Consider the following 21859-nt stretch of genomic DNA (forward strand, 5'->3'; position numbering starts at 1 on the left):
TTGCATTGTACTTCTGTATTCTATTTAAAATTTCTATATTCTGTCTGTTTTCCTCGCCGAGAAGTACTCCCAGATAACAAAATTTGTCGGTCTGCTTCAGTTTAACGTTTTCTATGTAAATATTACATTCCTCCTTTATTCTGCCAACTTTCATTATTTCTGTTTTTTGTTTGTTCATTCTCATTCCTTCCCTATTTAAGACATCATTCCATCTTGTCATGGCCTCTTGAAGATCTTGTTGGCTTCCTGTCACGACAGCGACATCGTCTGCATAGGCCAGCGTGATCTCTTTATCTTCCCTTACACACACTTCCTTTAGGCATCTGTCCATGTATATAATGAATAGCAAAGGAGAGAGCACTCCCCCTTGTCTCACTCCTGTCTTAATGCTAAACCATTCACTCTCCAGCTCTCTGTTCTTGACTCTGCTCTCCGTGTTCTTATATATACTCTTAATTACTCGTATCAGTTTAGAGTTTATGCCGTAGTCTTGATGTTGTAAGACTCTCCACAAGCAATCTCTTCTAATTCTATCAAAGGCTTTTTCCAGATCTATAAAAGCCACATATTTATCAATGCTCCACTCCCAATTCTTTTCCATTATCATCTTTAAAGTGAACACTAGATCTGTCGTGCTCCTATTGGGCCTGAAACCATACTGCCATATTCCTAGTTTCTCCTCGACGCAGGTTCTTAATCTTTTCTCAACTTTTCATGCAATTTTCCAACATGAGATAACAGGGATATACCTCTATAATTTGCACAATCTGTTTTACTGCCTTTCTTATATATTGGACATACTATTGCTTTGTGCCAGTCATGGGGCACTTTCTCCTCTTTCCACGCATTACTGAAAATGTACCTCATCCACTCTACACATTCTTCCCCAGCAGCTTTAAATAGCTCTATAGGGAGCTCGTCGTCCCCTGGGGCTTTGCCGCTTCTCATCTTCTTTAGTGCCTCCTTCACTTCCTCTATACTGATCTCATTTGGGTTCTCTCCTTGTTCCTCCTGTATATCTAGATTCCGCTCTTCATCCACTTCCACATCCTCCACATTTAGAAGTTCTTGGAAGTATTCTCTCCATCTTTCTTCAATCCCCTGTGGTTTTGTTAGTAGTTCTCCTGTTTTGTTCATTATTGCATATGTTGATTCGTTATTTCCTTTCCTATAGTTCTTAGCCATGCTATACAATAATTTTCTTGTTCCTTCTACGTCTCTCTCTAGATCTTGACCAATCTTGATCCACATGTCCTCCTTGGCTGCTCTTTTGGTTGCTTCTGCACTGTTTCGTTTATCTACGTAATCTTCTCTATCTTCAATGTTTCTTGTTTTCATCCATTTTCTGAAAGATCTTGTTTTTTCTTTGACTGCTTCCTTAACATCATAAGTCCACCATGCAGTACTTTTCTTTTTGGTTCCATATTTGATTTTAATACCAACTGTCTCCTCAGCTGCCCCATACACAGTGTTCTTGAATTTATTCCATTGTTCTTCTATGTTCATTTCTTCCAATTCCAGTTCGGTTGGTTTTCGTAATGTTACCAGTTGCCGCAGTGCTTGCTTCTTCTCTTCATCCTTGAGGTTTTCCAGTTTGAATCTCTTTTGCTTTTTCTTGACTTTTTCCTTTGGTTTTACAATCTTCAATTTAGCCACCACCAACCTGTGGTCAGAGTCTAAGGACACAGATGGTATGGTCCTAACATCTTTAAATATGTTTTTCTTGTTGGTGAGAAACAGGTCAATCATTGACCTCTCAGTATATCCTTGTTGTGCTGCATTCCACCGATACCATGTCCATGTATGGCTCTCCTGATGTTTATAATAAGTATTCATAATGGACATGTTATTCATCACACAATAATCTATTATTTTTTCTCCCTCCTGGTTCCTTTCGCCAATGCTAAACTCTCCGATGACGTGCTCTACTCCATCTCTATTCTGTCCGACATGTCCATTCATGTCTCCCATGACAATGACATTCTCGTGATGTCTTATTGTTTCTGTCATTTCCTGTAGAGTTTCATAAAACTGTTCTTTCTCCCTCAGACTTCTGCCCTGTTGTGGAGCATATGTTTGGATAATGCTAATTTTTGTCTGTTCTATAGTTAACGTTATACCCATCACTCTCTCATTTCTGCAGTCCATACTGTCCATCCTTTCTGCCATCAGTGGTGACATCATTATAGCAACCCCATGTCTTCCATCCTCATTACCACTATATATGATCTTATAATTTCATGTAATGTTTTTTCTCCTTTCCCTTTGATTCTAGTTTCACATAATCCAACGATTTCCAGCTTTCTTTCCTTCATCATCTCTATTATTTCCTCTTCTTTATCCTTGAATGTTGCCAAGTTTATCGTTGCAATCTTTATTGTCTTTTGTTTCCTATTTTCATGTCCAGTTTCATTCCGGTTCGTTACCCTTTGGTCAGTCCGATTCCGAGGCACGTTCTGCGTTTCTTGAGCAAAATCTGTAACACCAGTGGCTTGCTAGGCCTATCCTGGCTCTTCGGAACTGTTAATTAGTCCTTTCCTGCTGCTTATTGCCCCCAACTGGTTACAGGGAATCTCCTACTAGTCCCCGGGCAAGCCTGCAGGTTAGGGTAAGCCGCGACACTTCTTCAAAGTTACACAGTTCCTTGTTCATGTGGAGTAGGCCCATGAACCGTCGCGGGGTGTAGGAGTTGCCATGATAATTTTCAATTTTTGAGTGAAGGGTGTGTGTGTGTTATTAGGTGCTCGTAGTTTTGTGTGGAGGAAGAGAGTTGTCTTTAGAGGGCTGGCTGTGAGACACAAAGGGAAATGTTCATTGAGGTCACAGCTGGGTTTAATGGTTCATAGCACCCCTTTATCCAGTGATTTAGACCTCACATGGAGTAATTATTGTTTCAGCAGGTGCCTACTGCCTCCTGTTCGTGTATGGGCACTTGACTATATTCATGTTGTGTGAATGCTACTGTGATCAGTTGGGCGTCCCCAGCACCCTTTCTGGTACAGAGGATTATGTTGAACTGCCTTACATAATTTATCTCTTCCTTTTAAGGGGAAGGGATATTGTATTACCAGGCAGGAAAAGTGTTGTAATGTCTCGCTGGAAGTGGGCTGTTTATTACAAGGCTGATATTCCCCAGGGATATTATACCTTGACCATACACTGCTGCTCAGAGTGGAAGGCACGAGACTTACAAGACCCTAAGAGGGAGATTAATGGCATAGAAAATACGTTTCAGTGAGGGTACTCACCCAAACTAGTAATTGATAGGGTACCCTCCTGCCTTCTTGATCTTTTGGAGTCTTTTGAGGAGTGAATCAACCAGGTGTTGGAGATACTGAGGGTTATTATTGTCCCATATGGCCTAAATAGAAGCTTGGAGGAGTGGGAGGGAGGAGTTATCTCTGTCATTGAGTTTAAGTTTAATGTTCATCCACAAATTTTCTATGGGGTTAAGATCTGGTAAATTTATGGGCCAAGGTTTTAGAAGGCAGACATTGCAGAAATTAAACCAATTAAAAATTAATTTAGCAGTATGGAATGGTGCACCATCATGCATAAAGGTATCAGCATTGCTCTTTTCCATACAGTTATCTTATTCATCTACAATTAGTTTAACCCTTATATTCCGGTGATTAAACTAATTTCCCATAAGCCATGACGGGTAAAAATCATAAACCTAGAAATTGTCAGAAGACTGTTTGAATACTAATATTTTTTTTCTCTGTGTTATTCTGAATACAATGATGTACTTTGTAGCTCGATGTGATCTCTGAAAAGGTTATTTATGGCTTATCAAGGATCTCGCTGTGTGATCCGTCAACCAGAAACAGCCCGGAGAACACACACACACACACACACACACACACACACACACACACACACACACACACACACACACACACACACACACACACACACACACACACACACACACATAATAATAGGGAAGGGTCTGAGATCCTTCCCTATTATCAGGCTGTCCGTGTCCTTCGCTCTTATCAGGTGACTTGGCTCTTATCAGGGTGCTTTCCACACGGCGGGTTGCTGGGGTTGCCAAGTGTCGCCCTCAGAATGGGAGAATAGCTTAGTTACCACTAAATATACAGAGCTAGTGGCAACACTACAGGTGGAAACAGATGCCAGACACTTCCACGCGCTATCTGACTCAAGAAACCGCGCTTGGAGCTCAAAATTGAGGCACGAAAATTCTTGATTACGGGAACGATCGCCATCGCTGTGGACGCACTGATGCAATCGTTCATATATGATCACCAGAATGAAAGGGTTAAAGTAGTTATTCTGGTTCATCTAAGCTTTCTTTTGCAAAAACACTAATTTCCCAAGACTATAAAAACAAAAACAATCCAACACCATCAAAGAGTCTGGGTGTTTTACAATGTGTTTTGTGTAATGTGGCCTTTTCAGGCATTACTACCAGTTCTGCAGTACACACTGTTTCTCTGATTGTGTGTAACCTGAAAGCATACCTCATCTGACAAAAGTACTCTACACCATTTGTTCAAGTCCCATTCCTTGTGTTGAGACACAAAAGCAAGCCTTTTCAGACAATGAGCACATATAACTCAAGGTTTTGGCACTGCACGGCAACCACTACACCCCAACTCACATTTCACATATCAGCGCACAGTCTTACTCACTTACCTGCTGGTTATACAAGAGTGGACCTCAAGGTGCCTGTAAATAACATTCAGAGTCCTCTGGCCCCCACCACACTTATGCCCTGCTGGCTTGTGAGGTGGTGGGGAAGTATCCCCTCCTCCCTCCCAATAAGTTTTGGTCCAACATTGAACACTTCAGAGGACTAAACCCAGTGTTCATGGCTATTTCCTTATTTGATTAATTCTACCTGAATCAGGCATGTATGATTGAAATTTGGGCTTTAGTAAGAACTTTTCTAGGCCCCATAATAGATGGTAACAGGGCAGGATGGTATGCCTGCAAAAAAACAGGCAGTTAGAGCAGAAAAAATTCAAACAAGAGGCAACACAAAACACGGGTGAGCACAAACTAAGGGAATATATCATCTATTTTGTCTACTAGAGTTGAAGAATTGCCAGATGTCAACATTCACCTAATTCCACTTTAAGATTTAAAGTTACAGTGTGTAATTTAAATTTGGTCAGAGCAAAAGGTGTGGTCCCTCTCACGCCTTCTGCTTTGATCAGCAGTGTATATGTATTGTTGTTCATTATAGTTGTTTCTCCCTAGATGTGGTTGTCGATCCTTTCACAGCTGTGTGAGTTAGTGGTTGTAGTATTTCCCTAGTATGTGGGTGGGGTAAACAGGCTGGTGACCTCATTCGAATAACCTGGAGTTATGACTGTTGGTAAGAAGGGTGCATGAGTCAAAAGTGGACCTTGTAACCCATGTTAAGCCCTGCACCCACTCATGTAGGAGGTGACATGGGCTAGAGCTAGTCCAGTTGCAGCATCTTTGCAAAAGGGCTGGAAACTGTGGTCATAACAACTGTTTATTGCAAAACACTTGTGTGGAACCCTAAACATGTACGTACGATACAGTGAATGATTCATAAAAATCCATATCATACCCCTAGTTATGGTAAAGAACTGAGTACATTTGCACATACAGTATAACAAATTATTTATTATATGTCTGACACAATAGACTCGTGGCCGAGGAAAATCAATTGATTAAATGATTGGTGATAATATATCTTGTACCATAGGCTCATAGCAAAGGAAAAGAAACTTGATTTACATTTGTCCTTTTAACTGCATAACCCTATGCATTAGGTTGGAGCATAGGCTAAAGAAATTATGACAATACTGGTCTTGCAAATTGGCTGTGCCAGTTTATTTGCTTCTTGTAATATTTGGCAAAGATGGATTCACTGGCCCATCTGACAGAGGATATAATAGTGGACAGTGGAAGCTTAAGGGCTGCTTTACTGGATGAAGCTGACCTGTTGGAATGAGGTGAAAAGATGGTAAGGTCACTGCCAGCAGCCTGCATTAGATCTTTTGTCCAGCATCATAGTGTGTCTCAGGAAGTCAATTTTGTGGGTGTTTTTGTGGTAAGGAAAGGTCTAGTTATTGTTCCCCTTGTGTCTTTTGTCCTTTCTAGTTAGTGAGCAATTGTGTTGTATACACAGATTCATCTGTCTGGCACGTATGCTTCAAATACTAATTCAGACATATGGTCACCTGGCCTGGAAGTTTTTAGATATCTCCTATTCTGAAGGAAATTCTGTTCTGATGTACTCATGTTCCTGATGTCCATTCAGTGTAAAGTCTGATCTCATTGGCCTGATGTCAGTAACATTAAGACAGTAAGTTTCCTTGACAGCTGGATTATTGGCAAGTCTTTGTTTGGGCCAAGGCTCTTTATGTGATCTAACACATAAATTCTGGGTCCCAGGTGGTGTGGCATCAAGAAAGGGATGGCTTCTCCTGGAAGACCACTCTCATAATTTTGCTAACTAATGGATGCCTCCCTGCAGGCTGGCCATTGACAGAGGCTATTGCTGAGATAGCTGACTGTATTGTATTCATAGAACTGTAAGTTCTCCCTTTTTCCTTTTTGAACTCCAATAACAGGAAATCTAGCAGAACATTTAGAGATGGTGAAAATGGATCAGTTTTCCTCCTTAAACAAAATGACACCCACCTCTCAGTATGTGCCCCATAATATAGATTTGTGCTTTTTCTCTATGAGTTAAGGAGGAAATTAGCAGCCTCTGGCAAAATGCCTTGATTTAGGAAGACTTGTCTGATAAGATCATTGCTGTTAGAACTAACCTTTGGTTCTGTGGATGTGTGATGGATTTTGTGGTAAGACTAGGGGACTGCAAGGGAGTAACAGAGGAGCCTCTGCCAGAAGTTGAAGGCCCTTTGGGAACCACACTTATGTTGGCCACAGTGATAGGATGGTTGTTACTGTTTCTTCTTCTTCCTGAAGCTTCTTTAAGACTTTGCCAGTGATGCTGAAAGGTAGAAAATCGTATAATTTTTTAATGCCCCAATGAAATGTAAAGGCATTAGTGTATGTTGCAGCAGAGTCTGGTTTCCAAGACACATAGGTAGGTAATTGAGCACTAATGCATGTTGCAAATAGGTCATTGTCTGGTGTATAAAACTTCTGACAGAGTAGTTTGAAAAGCTTGGTTCATGGCATCCATTCCGCATCCAAGTTTCAGACCTGTGATGCAGTATCAGCTGCTGCATTATATACTCTTTTCACATGCTCTGCTGACTTGGCCCACTCAAAATTTGTTCTACCAAAACTTTCAGATTAGGTTTAGTGCTGCCACACCGGCCTGTGCAGACAATTGCAGTGGTGTTATTGGATTGGAGGTGGATATGGGTGTCCCTGTGATTCTTATAAAGTGAAGAAAGACTCATTAGGATAGCTTTTAATTCTAAACCATTAATATGATCTAGCTCCTCATGAGCCCAATGACCACCTGCCTTGTCATCCCCACAGTTGCACCCCAACCAGTAAGGCAGGCATCTGTGTACAACTCCAGTTGTGGAGAAGAGGATTGCAGTGATTTCACTTGAGAATCTATGTTGTGGATCCACCAACTTAATAGTTCTTTGGCATGATTGTCCAAGGTAATTTTAGGGTGATAGTAGCCATGGTTTTCAGCAAGTTCTCTGTTTCTAATAATCTGATATTTATACCTCAGTGGAGCCAACTCCACCGTAGGGTCAGAGGCCGTGGCCATACCAATGAAGGAAGCTAGGTCATGTAAGGAGACTGTCCCCCCTAACAAGACCAGTCCTTTTTTCTTTGATATGGTCTTTCCTACAGGAAGGCAAGGGTGCAGTCATATTGGTGGAATTGAAAATTATCCCTAGAAAGTTGTATTGCATAACTCACATTGATCCTCAGCTCCTCTGATGATGTTTCCATAAAAATTCATTCACCTAAGTAACATGACACAATTATCCCGATTTTTCCTGAGGTGAGAAAGGGTTGGTTTTAACAGTTTGGTAAAGATGTGAGGAGCTGAGGACAAACCCTGAGGGAGACGTGAATAAAAAAACCTCGGTTTTCCAAATGAATTGTAATCACTTTCTATCCTCCGGGTGAGTTGTACACTGATGAATAGGCATCTTTGAAATCAGTAGTCATGAAGAAACAGTCAGGTTGAATTACTGAACCTCATTTTTGGTCGACTCCATTTTGAAGTGCACATGAGTAAGATGTTCATAAGTTGTCTTAAATTCGGAATAACTCTGGCTTTACTATTCTTCTTAATTGTAGGAAATGCATTAGAGAAGAAACCTTGTTCACTTGGTCTACATGGTTCTACTATTTTGTGTTTGATAAATCTGAGCATAGCTTTATCCAAGGCATTACGGTCAGCCACAGAAAAATTAAGGGGATTAGGTAAGTTAGTCTGGACGAGTAAGTTTGAAAAAAATCCAAAACTTTTCCGTTCACCATGTCATGGATCCATTTGTCCTTGGCTGCCATTACAGCCTGGCATCAAAAATTTTTCTTCCTGCAAAGTTATCAGGAGTGTTTACCAAGGAAATTTGTGTGTCACTCACCATAGGTGTGCTCACTGAGGGGTTAATTGTCTCTACATCCCCTTCCTCAGGGACACCCTCTGGCCTAAAAAAGGCCTTGCCTAATGCCTTGAGGGAAAGATTGCGACAATGATTGCTGGCTGTAGAGACACCTGGGTGTGAGGTGTATCTTCTATTCTCAGCAGACTTATAAGGACGAAAAGATGGTATTCCTGACTTGTGTGTCTTGTGAATTTTGTCGCATTTCTTTACTACGTCACAGGGAAAAAGTTCTTTCCTGTCCACCTCACAATCCCACTTGCACAGTTCCGCCATCGCACAGTCATGAACATGCAGACATACCACTTCCTTTCTCAGGTGGTTAATGTAATTGACTACAGACGTCAGGAGCTGGAGGCTATTATTGAGGCCTTCTAGGTAACCACTGATGGGCTTACCTTTCTCTTCTCCTATATCGCTTAAACACTTGGCAGTGAGGATTAGTGCCTTCGTGATCAATCCATTTTTGTGGGAAAGTCGAGCATCAACCAACCTACCCCCAACACTTTGGTGATAGCTCCTTTGGTTGTAGGCACTGTCATTTTTGGGACATTACTTGGGAACTTGATTTTGCTAGGTGCAAGTTTTACGCCTTCAGATGTGGGCCATCATCTCAGCCTGTTCTTGTGCTATACATGATAGAGAGGTGGCCCACAAGAGGTAATTAAGCCTTCTATCACCAGAATCTCTTGTGCTTTAAATTTCTGCCTGGAACCATGCTAAGTCTGTTCTCCAACTAGCAAAAAATTCCTTCATTAATAAAAGTGTCAATCTTTCAAGATCTAACCCTCCTCATGACTTCTGGCATCTAGCCAAAAACATCTCTGATAACTTTGCTTGTTTTTTTTTCCCTCCTTTATTTCATCTAGATGGCACCACTGCTATCACATCTATCTCTAAAGCTGAACTCTTCACTCATACATTTGCTAAAAACTCTACCTTGGACGATTCAGGGCTTGTTCTTCCCTCTCCTCCACCGTATGACTACTTCATGCTACCTATTAAAATTCTTCGCAATGATGTTTTCCATGCCATCATTGGCCTAATCCCTCGGAAGGCTTATGGACCTGATGGGGTTCCTCCTATCGTTCTCCGAAACTACGCCTCAGTGCTTGCACCTTGCTAGTCAAACTTTCAGCTCTGTCTGTCAACATCTACCTTTCCTTCTTGCTGGAAGTTTGCCTACATTCATACTCTTAAGCCACTGTCATTTTCTCTGGAACTGTCACTTCTGTTATCTGTATCATCAATAACAGTGTCAAACATTACTGATGGATCACAGTTGCTTTCTTCTTCATTCAGAGAATATGATTCAAGATCAGAATAGAGACACTGTGGTCAACTTGGTAATGTTTCTGCCATCTTCTCAAGAATTCAAGTTAAGCATCTTTCCTCTGACACACAAAGTGTTCTTATCACTCAGACCTTCATTATTGTGGGCATTATTGTGGATGAGAATCAGGATTCATATGAGAGTAGCCACACTGGTGGAAGGGATGGAAAAAGGCCTTTGTGTACACACACACACATACACTTTAATTTGCAAAGAGGTTAATTATGGTGTATTATATTGTATCCAAGATATAATTAGTTGCATGCAACATAATTCCTTTCTCCAAGTTTCAGCTTTATGAAAAGATCCAAAGTTTTTTTACATTTTAGTTTGCCTTTACAACCTCTGTTTTCTCTTCCACCACCATATTTTCTAATATGTAGAGAGTAGGTTTCCTACTTGGCATGTTATGAGAGTTGCCAGATATATCACACAAGAAAGTTCAGTGGAGGATGTTGACATTGCCTCTGGCTCTCATGATGAAAGGAGAAAAATAGTCAATGATTACTAGAATACATTAGAAAGGAAAGCAAGCCACAAACAAAAAGTAAAGTTTTACTTTCTTGCCCGTCATGTTCTTGATCTTGCTCTTGCTGCTAGCATTCTAACCTAACTAAACCAAACATAGCCTAACCTGACTAAACTTACTCTAACCTAGCTAAACCTAATCCAACTAAACTGTTAAATATGAAATAGAACCGCAGCAGTAGTAGGCAGCTTCCTGTTTATTTTTGGTGCTTAGTGGCATTATGATAAGTTTGTGAGGCATATATATTGGGTTGAAAATACTCAGAATAAAATGCACAATCTGATGAGAGAGATAAGAATTGCTGCTGTTCCACAGGCAAACTTGGAAAATAATACCACAAATTCATGATTATGTAGGTTATCACAGTGTTACAGATCAGAGTGGCTTGATTATACAAGTGATCACAGCAGTTTAAGTGTTAAGATTGAAATCATATTGGGGCTCCCTTTCTTGCCCTTTCCATGCTCTTCAGTAAAGGCCCTCTCTGCTTCATTTAAATGAGCTCTTCTTTAAGTAGAGGTTGATCAAGAGACTCCAACTCACTGACATCTTCCTTATTCACATCCTCAAAACCCAGCCAGGTGTGACAACCTCATAATGGCCTTCCATATGACAGACACATCAGTGTAGCCACTGAAGTAATTTGCATGCTCCTCCCCCCATCCATTCATAGTCTTCCCTGGCACCTTCCATGAAGTATCAATGTTATCAATGATTTTTTTTTTTTTTAAGTGAACTGAATGAAAGTACAGGAAAGAATGGGCAGAGGCAGAACATAAATGTTTCTATAACTGCTCACACTACTGATTGTAAGAATGAGTCAAATGGATTGTAAAGACAGCAAGAGGTATTATCCTGCACTGCACTAGCCATTTTAACCATAGATCTGCTTGTCGTGCTGACCAATTTTCAGTATTTTTTATGCACTGAAAAATCTTAAACATTGTAAAGATGGTGGGGAAAAAGTTATTTACCAAAGTGAAACATTTTTCAAACCTACATTATGAGTTGTTTGGTGTAGTTGTGTATGAATAGTGATGCCAGTGGTGTTCATGGTGCTAACAATTTGTGGCCACCACCATTGTTTATGAATGGTGTTATGTCACCTCAGTAATGGTAAATCACCACAACACCAGTGTACATATGACTGCTAGGCTACTTGTGTATGTCAGAGAATGAGGGTTGGCATTACATTTTTGATCTCAGCATGATTAGTAGCCAATTGCAATTTGCATGTGATTAAGTGTCTGGTGGCACTTTTTTCATTGTTTTCACAAAGACACTATGAGCAGTACTAAATCACTTTAGAAGTGAAGAAAAGTGTGATTTTCTCTGAAGCAGAGCTCCAGACACAAACTTACATCACACTCATTACTCTGAAATCACAAGTCAGTGCACTTCTGAGGGCATCTTGTCATGTGGCTACCTATACATCCATAGGCTAGAGTAAAGTCTGAAGTACACACTGTGTGTTTTCTGTCAAGTTCAATTAACAAATAAGTAGTCTAAGATTTTTTAAGTTGCCACCATAAATTCATGGCAATAGCACTGAGCACAGGTATGCAAGATGCTGCAAATTTACACCATTATCACTGGGCAGGTTAAAGAAGGACCATCTTAATGAGATTAGCATGTATTAACTAGGGATCCAAACACCCTCCCAGCCTCATTCAAACCAATACTACAATTCAGTACCAGTCATGTTGTTGCATATCCATCTTTTGTTGAATGAAAATGACAATATTTCACATGTTTGTACAATTGTGACTTTGTGCATAATATCAGTGGGTGAAGGACAAAAGTATATGAAGTTAGAAATACAGTAGTACCTTGAATTGTGAGGATAATATGTTCTGGTAAGGACTTGTACAATTTTCATGTTAATTAAATAAATTTTTCCCATAAGAATTAGTGGAAACATGTCCATTCCCTTCTATGAACCAATAAATATTCATACAAAAGTCATTTTGAATGCTATTATGTATACAAATTACTGTTCTAAATTGAAAACAACAAACCGACCACACAGACACCTTGTTCATGGTCCTTGATAATCTCCTTTGTGTCAACTGTAATCATCTTAGCACCTTCCTTTAAAGGCTTCTTTGTAATGCAGGCCATAGTTTTAGCAATGGAAAGTCACAACACTGCTAAAATGTCACAAAATAATGTAGGGAAGCATAATATCAGTTCATTGCTAAGTGGGACAGACTATGACAAAGGACAATGCACACTGCCATCTCTTTTTGATTTGCTTTCCAAGTTATGTTTGTACAATGAAGCAAGCTTTTCTCAACATTTATGTTTGTTTTACAAACTGTTTGTCTTCAAAGTAAGTTGTAAGTCAAAGCACTATTGTAATAAAGATTTTACTTATTGCAAATTTAAACTCGACTTCCATTTACATTTTGAGAGCAATAATTTACTGCTATGCTACAAAGCTATGAAGCTAGTACCATACAAAGTTTTTATGTGTGTTAGATTGAATAATAAGGGAAAGTATGGTAGACAAAATCACTTGCAGAGATTGACAATTGCACACGCATGCTACTCATATGTGAGGAACTTTTTTTCTTGTGTTCTTTCATCTTATGGTAAGAGAAATTCATTTTAATAATTTACAGGTAGTTTAAAGCTCTAAGAGGCAGGAATTTTGCATGATTGAGCTTGTTCATTTTTACTCTTGCTATTATTTGCATATTAGAATAACATTTATCATTTTATATGCAGTGGAACCTCAGATTTCAAACTTAATTTGTTCCTGAATGCTGTTCAGAATCCGAAATGTTTGAAAACCGATACTATTTTTCCCATAGGAGTCAATGTAAAATAGATTAATCCATTCTCAGACACCCATCCACCATGTTTTATTGGGTAATGACAGACGCTCCCACTGCTACAATGGCTGCTCCACAACATTTCCAGCTTTGAAATTTTTTTTGTCCAGACACGATGTATTGAATGAACTTAGTGACTCAGAACTCATCAAAAGATATTATTTAGACCATGCAGGCATTCTCTTTTGTCACCAATCATATGAGGGAAGCCTTACAGAGTGACACAGAGAGGATCAATCCCATTCACCACCAAAATGAAGATGATCCTAACACTTAAACATCTTGCTGGTGGGAAAAGTTACTAGGAAAGTGCAGTTGTGCAGTAGTGATGGTGTTATAGGTCATAGAGAGAGCCACAGGAGGCTTGGGATTACTCCTGAGCACCAAACCTTGTTTGTTCTTTAACTTCTTCAACATGATCACATTTAACTTATTTCAAAGATTGAATTACTGTCTTACCCCTCAGTGTCTTTCCTCCAGATATATTGAAATGAAAGAAATATTTATAGAAACTATAAATTAATAATAAATGGCAGGTTTTGGTACGTCTTGTAGTATTTGAAATCAAACTTTGTTTGAAAACCGAATTATGGTGCAGCAACCGAAGCAATGAAGAGCTAAAAATTTAGTTTGAAAACTGAGTTGTTTGGATAGGGAGACGTTTGGTAACTGAGGTTCCACTGTATATACTTAAGCTGCCTTATTGCTCATTGCCATATTTACTCATATATGTTTTAGCAGTAAGTAAATGTAAGATTTTAGTTCTAAGGCATTTAATGTAAAATGTCATTTCTTGACTTTGTTTCTCTATTACAGCATGCATAGACATCCCAGTGCAGATGAACGTAACAAGCTGGTCTAGTGAGGCATTCTTGAAGAAGAAGAACTATATACTTAACTTTGATCTACTTATGAATATTGAGTTCACCTTCCATTTGCACACAATAAAGCTGAGAGTCAACTTGCCATTTGACACACCAGAGTGTTATGGCCTCACTGGGAAGGTAAGACTTTAGATTTGAAGTGAGCTTTTGTGTATCATATTTATATTATTAGCAGTAAGAGCATTCTCTCTCTCTCTCTCTCTCTCTCTCTCTCTCTCTCTCTCTCTCTCTCTCTCTCTCTCTCTCTCTCTCTCTCTCTCTCTCTCTCTCTCTCTCTCTCTCTCTCTCTCTCTCTCTCTCTCTCTCTATAGAGTGCCACTGGCCAAGGGTAACAAAAATTTTGAGAAAAAAAGAAAACCCACTAAAGTGCCAGTTCCCAAAGAGATTGTAAATAGAAAAATCAAATGATGGAGGATAATTGTCTTAAAACTTCCCTCCGGAAAGAATTCAAGTCATATAAGGGAGGAAATACAGAACTAGGCAGGGAGCCCCAGAGCTTACCAGAGAAAGGGATAAATCATTCAGAATACTGGTTAACTCTTTCATTAGAAAGGTGAACAGAATAGGGATGAAAGTAGAAAGTCTTATGCTGCAAGGCTGTGGAAGGAGGAGAAGCATGCAATTAGGAAGTGTGAAAATAGTAATAGAAAATTGCAAGAGATGCCACATTGTGGTGATAAGAGAAAGGCTAATGACAGTCAGTTAGAGACAATGATAAGACAAAATGCTTTTGATTATATCCTGTCTAAGAGTGCGTTATGAATGGAAAACCCCCATACATGTGAAGCATACTCCATACATGGATGGCTAAGGAACTTGTATAGAGTTAATAGATAGGGAATGAGAAAATTGTGAGAGATAGAAGCTGTTTTAGTTAGAGATGATATGTGAAGTTTCCAATCTAGATTATAAGTAAAGGACAGATCGAGGATGTTCATCATAGGAGATGGGGACTGTTGAGCATCATTGAAGAAGAGTGGATGAATGTGGAAGGTAGTGTCAAGTTCGTAGATGGAGGAATTGAGTTTTTGAGGCACTGAACATTACTGTGTTTGCTCTGCCCCAGTGAGAAATTTTAGAGGGGTCAGAAGGCAGGCATGAGCTGTTTACTCCCTAATGGGTTGGACATCTATGAAACAATGTGGAAAAGTCAAGGATGGTATAATAAACACAGGAGTGCATGGGACAAGAAATTTGGTTTAGAAGATCATTGATGAATAATAAAAAGAGAGTGAGTGACAGGACAGAATCCTGAGGAACATCACAGATAATAGACTTAGGAGAAGAACAGTGACTCTCCCACAGCATCAGTAGAATGGTCAGAGAGGAAACTTGCGATGAAGTTACAGGAAGAAGAATAAGCTGTAGGAGGGTAGTTTGGAAATCAAAGCTTTGTGGCAGACTATCAAAGCTTCTAAGGCAACAGCAAAATTTCATCAAAATCTCTAAAAGAGGATGACTATAAGAAATTCTTTGACTATTTAACTTCCAAAGTGGAATTCATTCTGACCCTCTACCCTTTTGTAGAGATCTCCATTCTTGGAGACTTCGATGTTCACCACCAGCTTTGGCTTTCCTCTCCCTTCACTGACCATCCAGGTGAACTAGCCCTCAACTTTGCTATCCTCCACAAACTAGAGCAATTGGTGCAACACCCTACTCATATTCCTGACCATCTTGGAGATACGCCCAACATTCTTGACCTTTTCCTGACCTCTAATCCTTCTGCTTATGCTGTCACCCTTTCTTCTCCGTTGGGCTCCTCCGATCACAATCTCATATTTGTATCTTGTCCTATTGCTCCAGTCCCTCCTCAGGATCCCCCTATGCAAAGGTGCTTCTGGCATTTTGCCTTTGCTAGTTGGGGGGACCTGAGGAGGTATTTTGCTGATTTTCCTTGGAATGACTACTGCTTCCGTTTCAGAGACCCATCTTTGTGTGCTGAGCGCATAACAGAGGTGATAGTGTCTGGCATGGAGGCGTACATTCCTCACTCTTTTTCTCGACCTAAACTTTCCAAACCTTGGTTTAACACAGCTTGTTCTTGTGCTATACATGATAAAGAGGTGGCCCACAAAAGGTACTTAAGCCTTCCATCACCAGAATATCATGCACTTTATATTTCTGCCCGGAACCATGCCAAGTCTGTTCTCCAACTAGCCAAAAACTCCTTCATTAACAGAAAATGTCAAGATCTAACTCCCCTTGTGACTTCTGGCATCTAGCCAAAAATATCTCCAATAACTTTGCTTCTTCTTCTTTCCCTCCTTTATTTCAACCAGATGGCACCACTGCTATCACATCTATTTCTAAAGCTGAACTCTTCGCTCAAACCTTTGCTAAAAACTCTACCTTGGACGATTCTGGGCTTGTTCCTCCCTCTCCTCCACCCTCTGACTACTTCATGCTACCTATTAGAATTCTTTTGGAATGATGTTTTCCATGCCCTTGCTGGCTTAAACCCCCGGAAGGTTTATGGACCTGATGGGGTCCCTCCTATTGTTCTCCGAAATTGTGCCTCCGTGCTTGCACCTTGCCTAGTCAAACTGTTTCAGCTCTGTCTGTCAACATCTACCTTTCCTTCTTGCTGGAAGTTAGCCTACATTCAGCCTGTTCCTAAAAAGGATGACCGTTCTAATCCCTGAAACTACCGTCCTATTGCTTTAATTTCCTGCCTATCTAAACTTTTTGAATCTATCCTCAACAGGAAGATTCTTAAACATCTATCACTTCACAACCTTCTATCTGATTGCCAGTATGGGTTCCATCAAGGCCACTCTACTAGTGATCTTCTGGCTTTCCTTACTGAGTCTTGGTCATCCTCTTTTAGAGATTTTGGTGAAACTTTTGCTGTTGCCTTGGACATATCAAAAGCTTTTGATAGTCTGGCACAAAGCTTTGATTTCGAAACTACCCTCCTACGGCTTCTATCCTTCTCTCTGTAACTTCATCTCAAGTTTCCTTTCTGACCGTTCTATTGCTGCTGTGGTAGATGGTCACTGTTCTTCTCCTAAATCTATTAACAGTGGTGTCCCACAGGGTTCTGTCCTGTCACCCACTCTCTTCTTATTATTCATTAATGATCTTCTAAACCAAACTTCTTGTTCTATCCACTCCTACGCTGATGATACCACCCTGCACTTTTTTCACGTCTTTTCATAAAAATCAAACCCTTCAGGAAGTAAACATTTCACGCAGGGAAACCACAGAATGCTTGACTTCTGATCTTTCTAAAATTTCTGATTGGGGCAGAGCAAACTTGGTATTGTTCAATGCCTAAAAATCTCAATTCCTCCATCTATCAACTCGACACAACTTTCCAGACAACTATCCCCTCTTCCTCAATGACACTCAACTGTCCCCCTCTTCTACAATGAACATCCTCGGTCTGTCCTTTACTTATAATCTGAACTGGAAACTTCACATCTCATCTCTAGCTAAAACAGCTTCTATGAAGTTAGGCGTTCTGAGATGTCTCCACCATTTTTTCTCACCCATCCAGCTGCTAACTCTGTGCAAGGGCCTTATCTGTCCATGGATGGGGTATGCTTCACATGTCTGGGGGGGTTCCACTCATACTGCTCTTCTAGACAGGGTGGAATCAAAAGCTTTTTGTCTCATCAACTCCTCTCCTCTAACTGACTGTCTTTAGCCTCTCTCTCATTGCCGCAATGTTGCATCTCTAGCAGTCTTCTACCACTATTTTCATGCTAACTGCTCTTCTGATCTTGCTAACTGCATGCCTCTCCTCCTCTCCTGGCCTCACTGCACAAGACTTTCTTCTTTCTCTCAGCCCTATTCTGTCCACCTCTTTAACGCAAGAGTTAACCAGTATTCTCAATCTTTCATACCTTTCTCTGGTAAACTCTGGAACTCCCTGCCTGCTTCTGTATTTCCACCTTCCTATAACTTGAATTCCTTCAAGAGGGAAGTTTCAAGAAACTTATCCTTCAATTTTTGACTATCGCTTTGGACCCTTTTATGGGACTGGCATTTCAGTGGGCATTTTTTTTTATTGGATTTTTGTTGCCCTTGGTCAGTGTCCCTCCTACATAAAAAAAAAGAAAAAAAAAGACTCAATAAGGAAAGCCAGAAGGTCACCTGTAGAGCATCCTCAATGGAAAGCATACTGGGGATCAGATAGAGGGTTGTGAAGTGATACATGTTTAAGGATTTTCCTATTAAGGATAGATTAAAAAACTTCAGCAAGGAAGGAAATTAAAGCAGAAGGATGGCAGTGTGAGTGATTAAAGCAGTCACCCTTTTTAGGAATAAACTGAATGTAGGCATACTTTCAGCAAAAAATAAAGGTAGATGTTGATAGACAGAGATGGAAGAGTTTGACTAGGCAAGGTGCAAGCATAAAATCACAGTTTGACCCTAAATGTCTTGACACCCTCTTCAACATTTTCTTCATGAACTTCTGCAACATTTGCAGTCTTAGATCTGATTTTTAATCTGTAGAACACCATCTTTCCTCTACTAAATTTCATCATCTTTTCCTTACTGAAACACAGGTGTCTGAGGCAACTGACAGTAGCCCCTTTTCTGTTCCCTCTTACTTTCTCTATCCTCCTTTTCAATCCATAGCATCTATGTGCTCAACAATTTAAACTGCTCTCATGTCCATGCACTTCAGGTTTCCAATTTTTCCACCTTTTGGCTACAACTACAGAGTAACTTTCAAACTAAAATTATCTGTGCTGTATACCTCTCACCTAACTCCTCTGACTATAAGAAATTCTTTGACTACTTAACTTCTAAGGTAGAGCACATTCTGACTCTCTTCCCTTTTGCAGAGATCTCCATTCTTGGAGACTTCAACTATCACCACCAGCTTTGGTTTTCTTCTCCCTTCACTGACCATCCTGGTAAACTAGCCTTTAACTTTGCTATCCTCCATGATCTAAAGCAAATGGTGCAACACCCTACTTGTATTCCTGACCATCTTAGAGATACACCCAACATTCTCGACCTTTTCCTAACCTCCAATCCTTTCGCTTAATGCTGTTATCCTATCTTCTCTCTTCGGCTCTGCTGATCACAGTCTCATGTCTGTATCTTGTGCTATCACTCCAAGCCCTCTGCAGGATCCCTGAAAGCAGAGGTGCCTCTGGCATTTTGCCACTGCTAGTTAGGAAGAGCTGAGGAGGTATTATGCTAATTTTCCTTGGAATGATTACTGCTTCTGTATCAGAGATATGTGATATCTGATGATATCTGCTTCTGTCTCTCTGTGCTGAGCACATAACAGAGGTGATAGTGTCAGGCATGGAGGCATACATTTCTCACTCTTTCTCTCAGCTTAAACCCTTTGGAATGGTTAAGTTGAGAGAAAGAGTGAAATGTATGCCTCCATGGTTTAACACAGCCTGTTCTCATGCTACACGTGATAGAGAGATGGCCCACAAAAGGTGCTTGAGCTTTCCATCACCTGAATCTCAAGCACTTTATATTTCTGCTTGAAATCATGCCAAGTCTTTTCTCCAATTAGCCAGGAACTTCTTCATTAATAAAAAGTGTCAATATCCTTCAAGATCTAACTCCCTTCATGACTTCTGGCATCCAGACAAAGTCATTTCCAATAACTTTGTTTCTTCAATTTTTCCCTCCTTTATTTCAACTTGATGTCACCACTGTCATCATATTGATTTCTAAAGGTGATATTTTCACTCAAACCTTTGCTAAAAACTCTAGTTTGGACAATTCAGGGTTTGTTCCTCCCTCTCCTCCACCACCTGACTATTTCATGCTACCTATTAAAATCCTTTGCAATGATGTTTTCCATGCCCTCACTGGCCTAAACCCTCAGAAAGCTTATGGACCTGATGGGGTCCCTCCTAGTGTTCTCTGAAACTGCCTCCATGTTTGCACCTTGCCTAGTCAAATTTTTTCAACTGTCTATCATCATCTACCTTTTTTTTTTTTTTTTTTTTTTTTTTTTTTTTTTTTTTTTTTTTTTTTTTTGCTGGAGGTTTTCCTACATTTAGCTTGTTCCTAAAAAGGGTGACTGTTCTAATCCTTCAAACTACTGTCCTATTGCTTTAATTTACTGCCTATCTAAATTTTTTAATCTATCTTCACTTCACAACCTTCTATGTAATTGCCAGTTTGGGTTCTGCCAAAGTTGCTCTGCTGGTGATCTTCTGGCTTTCCTTACTGAGTCTTGGTCATCCTCTTTTAGAGATTTTGCTGAAGCTCTTGCTGTTGCCTTAGACATATCGAAAGCTTCTGATAGAGTCTGACACAATGCTTCGGTTTCCAAACTATCCTTTTACAGCTTCTATCCTTCTCTCTGTAACTTAATCTCAAGTTTTCTTTCTGACTGTTTCATTGCTGCTGTGGTAGAGGGTCACTGTTCTTCTAAATTTATTAACAGTGGTGTTTCTCAGGGTTCTGTCCTGTCACTCATTCTCTTTCTATTATTCATCAATGATCTTCTAAACCAAACTTCTTGTCTTATCCAGTCTTACACTGATAATGCCACCCTACACTTTTTCACGTTTTTTTTGCCGAAGTGCAACCCTTCAGGAAGTAAACAATTCATGCACGGAAGCCACAGAACACTTGACTTCTGATCTCTCTAAAATGGGGGACAGAGCAAACTTGATATTGTTCAATGCCCCAAAAACTCAATTCCTCCATCTCTGAACTCGACACTACCATCCAGACAACTATCCACTCTTGATCATTGACACTCACTGTTGCCCTCTTCTACACTGAACATCCTTGGTTGCCCCTTTACTTATAATCTAAACTGGAGATTTCACATCTCATCTCTAGCTAAAACAGCTTCTATGAAGTTAGGTGTTCTAAGATGTCTCCACCAGTTTTTCTCATCCCCCCCAAGCTGCTAACTCTGTACAGGACCTTATCCATCCATGTATGGAGTATACTTCACATGTCTGGGGGTTCCACTCATACCATTCTTCTAGACAGGATGGAATCAAAAGCTTTTCATCTTATTGATTGTCTTTAGCCTCTTTCTCATTGCTGCAGTGTTGCATCACTTGCTATCTTCTACCACTATTTTCATGGCAACTGCTCTTCTGATCTTACTAATTGCGTGCCTCCCCTCCTCCCGTGGCCTTGCTGCACAAGACTTTCTTCTTTTTCTCACCCCTATTCTGTCCACCTTTCAACATGGTTCACTCAAGATATCTTTGAGGAATAGTTCCACAAAGGTTTTGCATCAGCAGTTAGGAAGCACCAGTCATGGTATGACATCAGTGCTGAGGATGTCAAAGCTGTACTTTTACTGGATAATGCATCAGCACATCTGGTCTCCAGCAAGTTGAGCTCCAAGGATGGTAGAATAAAGGTTATGTTTCTCCCACCAAACACAACCTCACCACTCCAACCCATGGACCAGGGTGTTATAGAAAGTGCCAAAAGGCATTACAAGAAACTATGCAACAGTGCTTAGTTGTAACTGAAGATGGCATGGATGAAGAGGGTTATGATGATAAGAGAGGTAAAAACACCTATGAACACTTTAAGAATTACAACATCAAGAATGTCATTTTTGGCAGAGGCATGGAAAAGGGTGCCACTAAACATGTTGAGAAATGTATGGTGCACAATGCTCAAGGCACTAAAAATTCAAGCTGAGGAAAACAATTTTGAGAGATTTGATACTGGAGCCATGGCACAAATGTTGGAGATGCTGCAGGCCATTACTGAGGAGCTAAATGAATGGCTGGAGGAAGATGGAAGTT

General features: G+C 40.2%; 1 protein-coding gene across 8 annotated transcripts in view; it reads left to right on the forward strand.

Moving 5' to 3' along the window:
- LOC135103715 (mucolipin-3-like) overlaps window positions 1-21859 on the forward strand; it is a 374712-nt gene that overhangs the window by 176877 nt on the left and 175976 nt on the right. For all 8 annotated transcript variants that reach the window (XM_064010341.1, XM_064010342.1, XM_064010338.1 and 5 more), the window contains exon 6: window positions 14074-14261. In XM_064010341.1, coding sequence (XP_063866411.1) covers window positions 14074-14261 — 188 coding nt within the window. The remainder of the gene's footprint in view (window positions 1-14073; window positions 14262-21859) is intronic.

This window comes from Scylla paramamosain, chromosome 9, assembly GCF_035594125.1.
Source record: "Scylla paramamosain isolate STU-SP2022 chromosome 9, ASM3559412v1, whole genome shotgun sequence".
Classification (NCBI taxonomy): domain Eukaryota; kingdom Metazoa; phylum Arthropoda; class Malacostraca; order Decapoda; family Portunidae; genus Scylla; species Scylla paramamosain.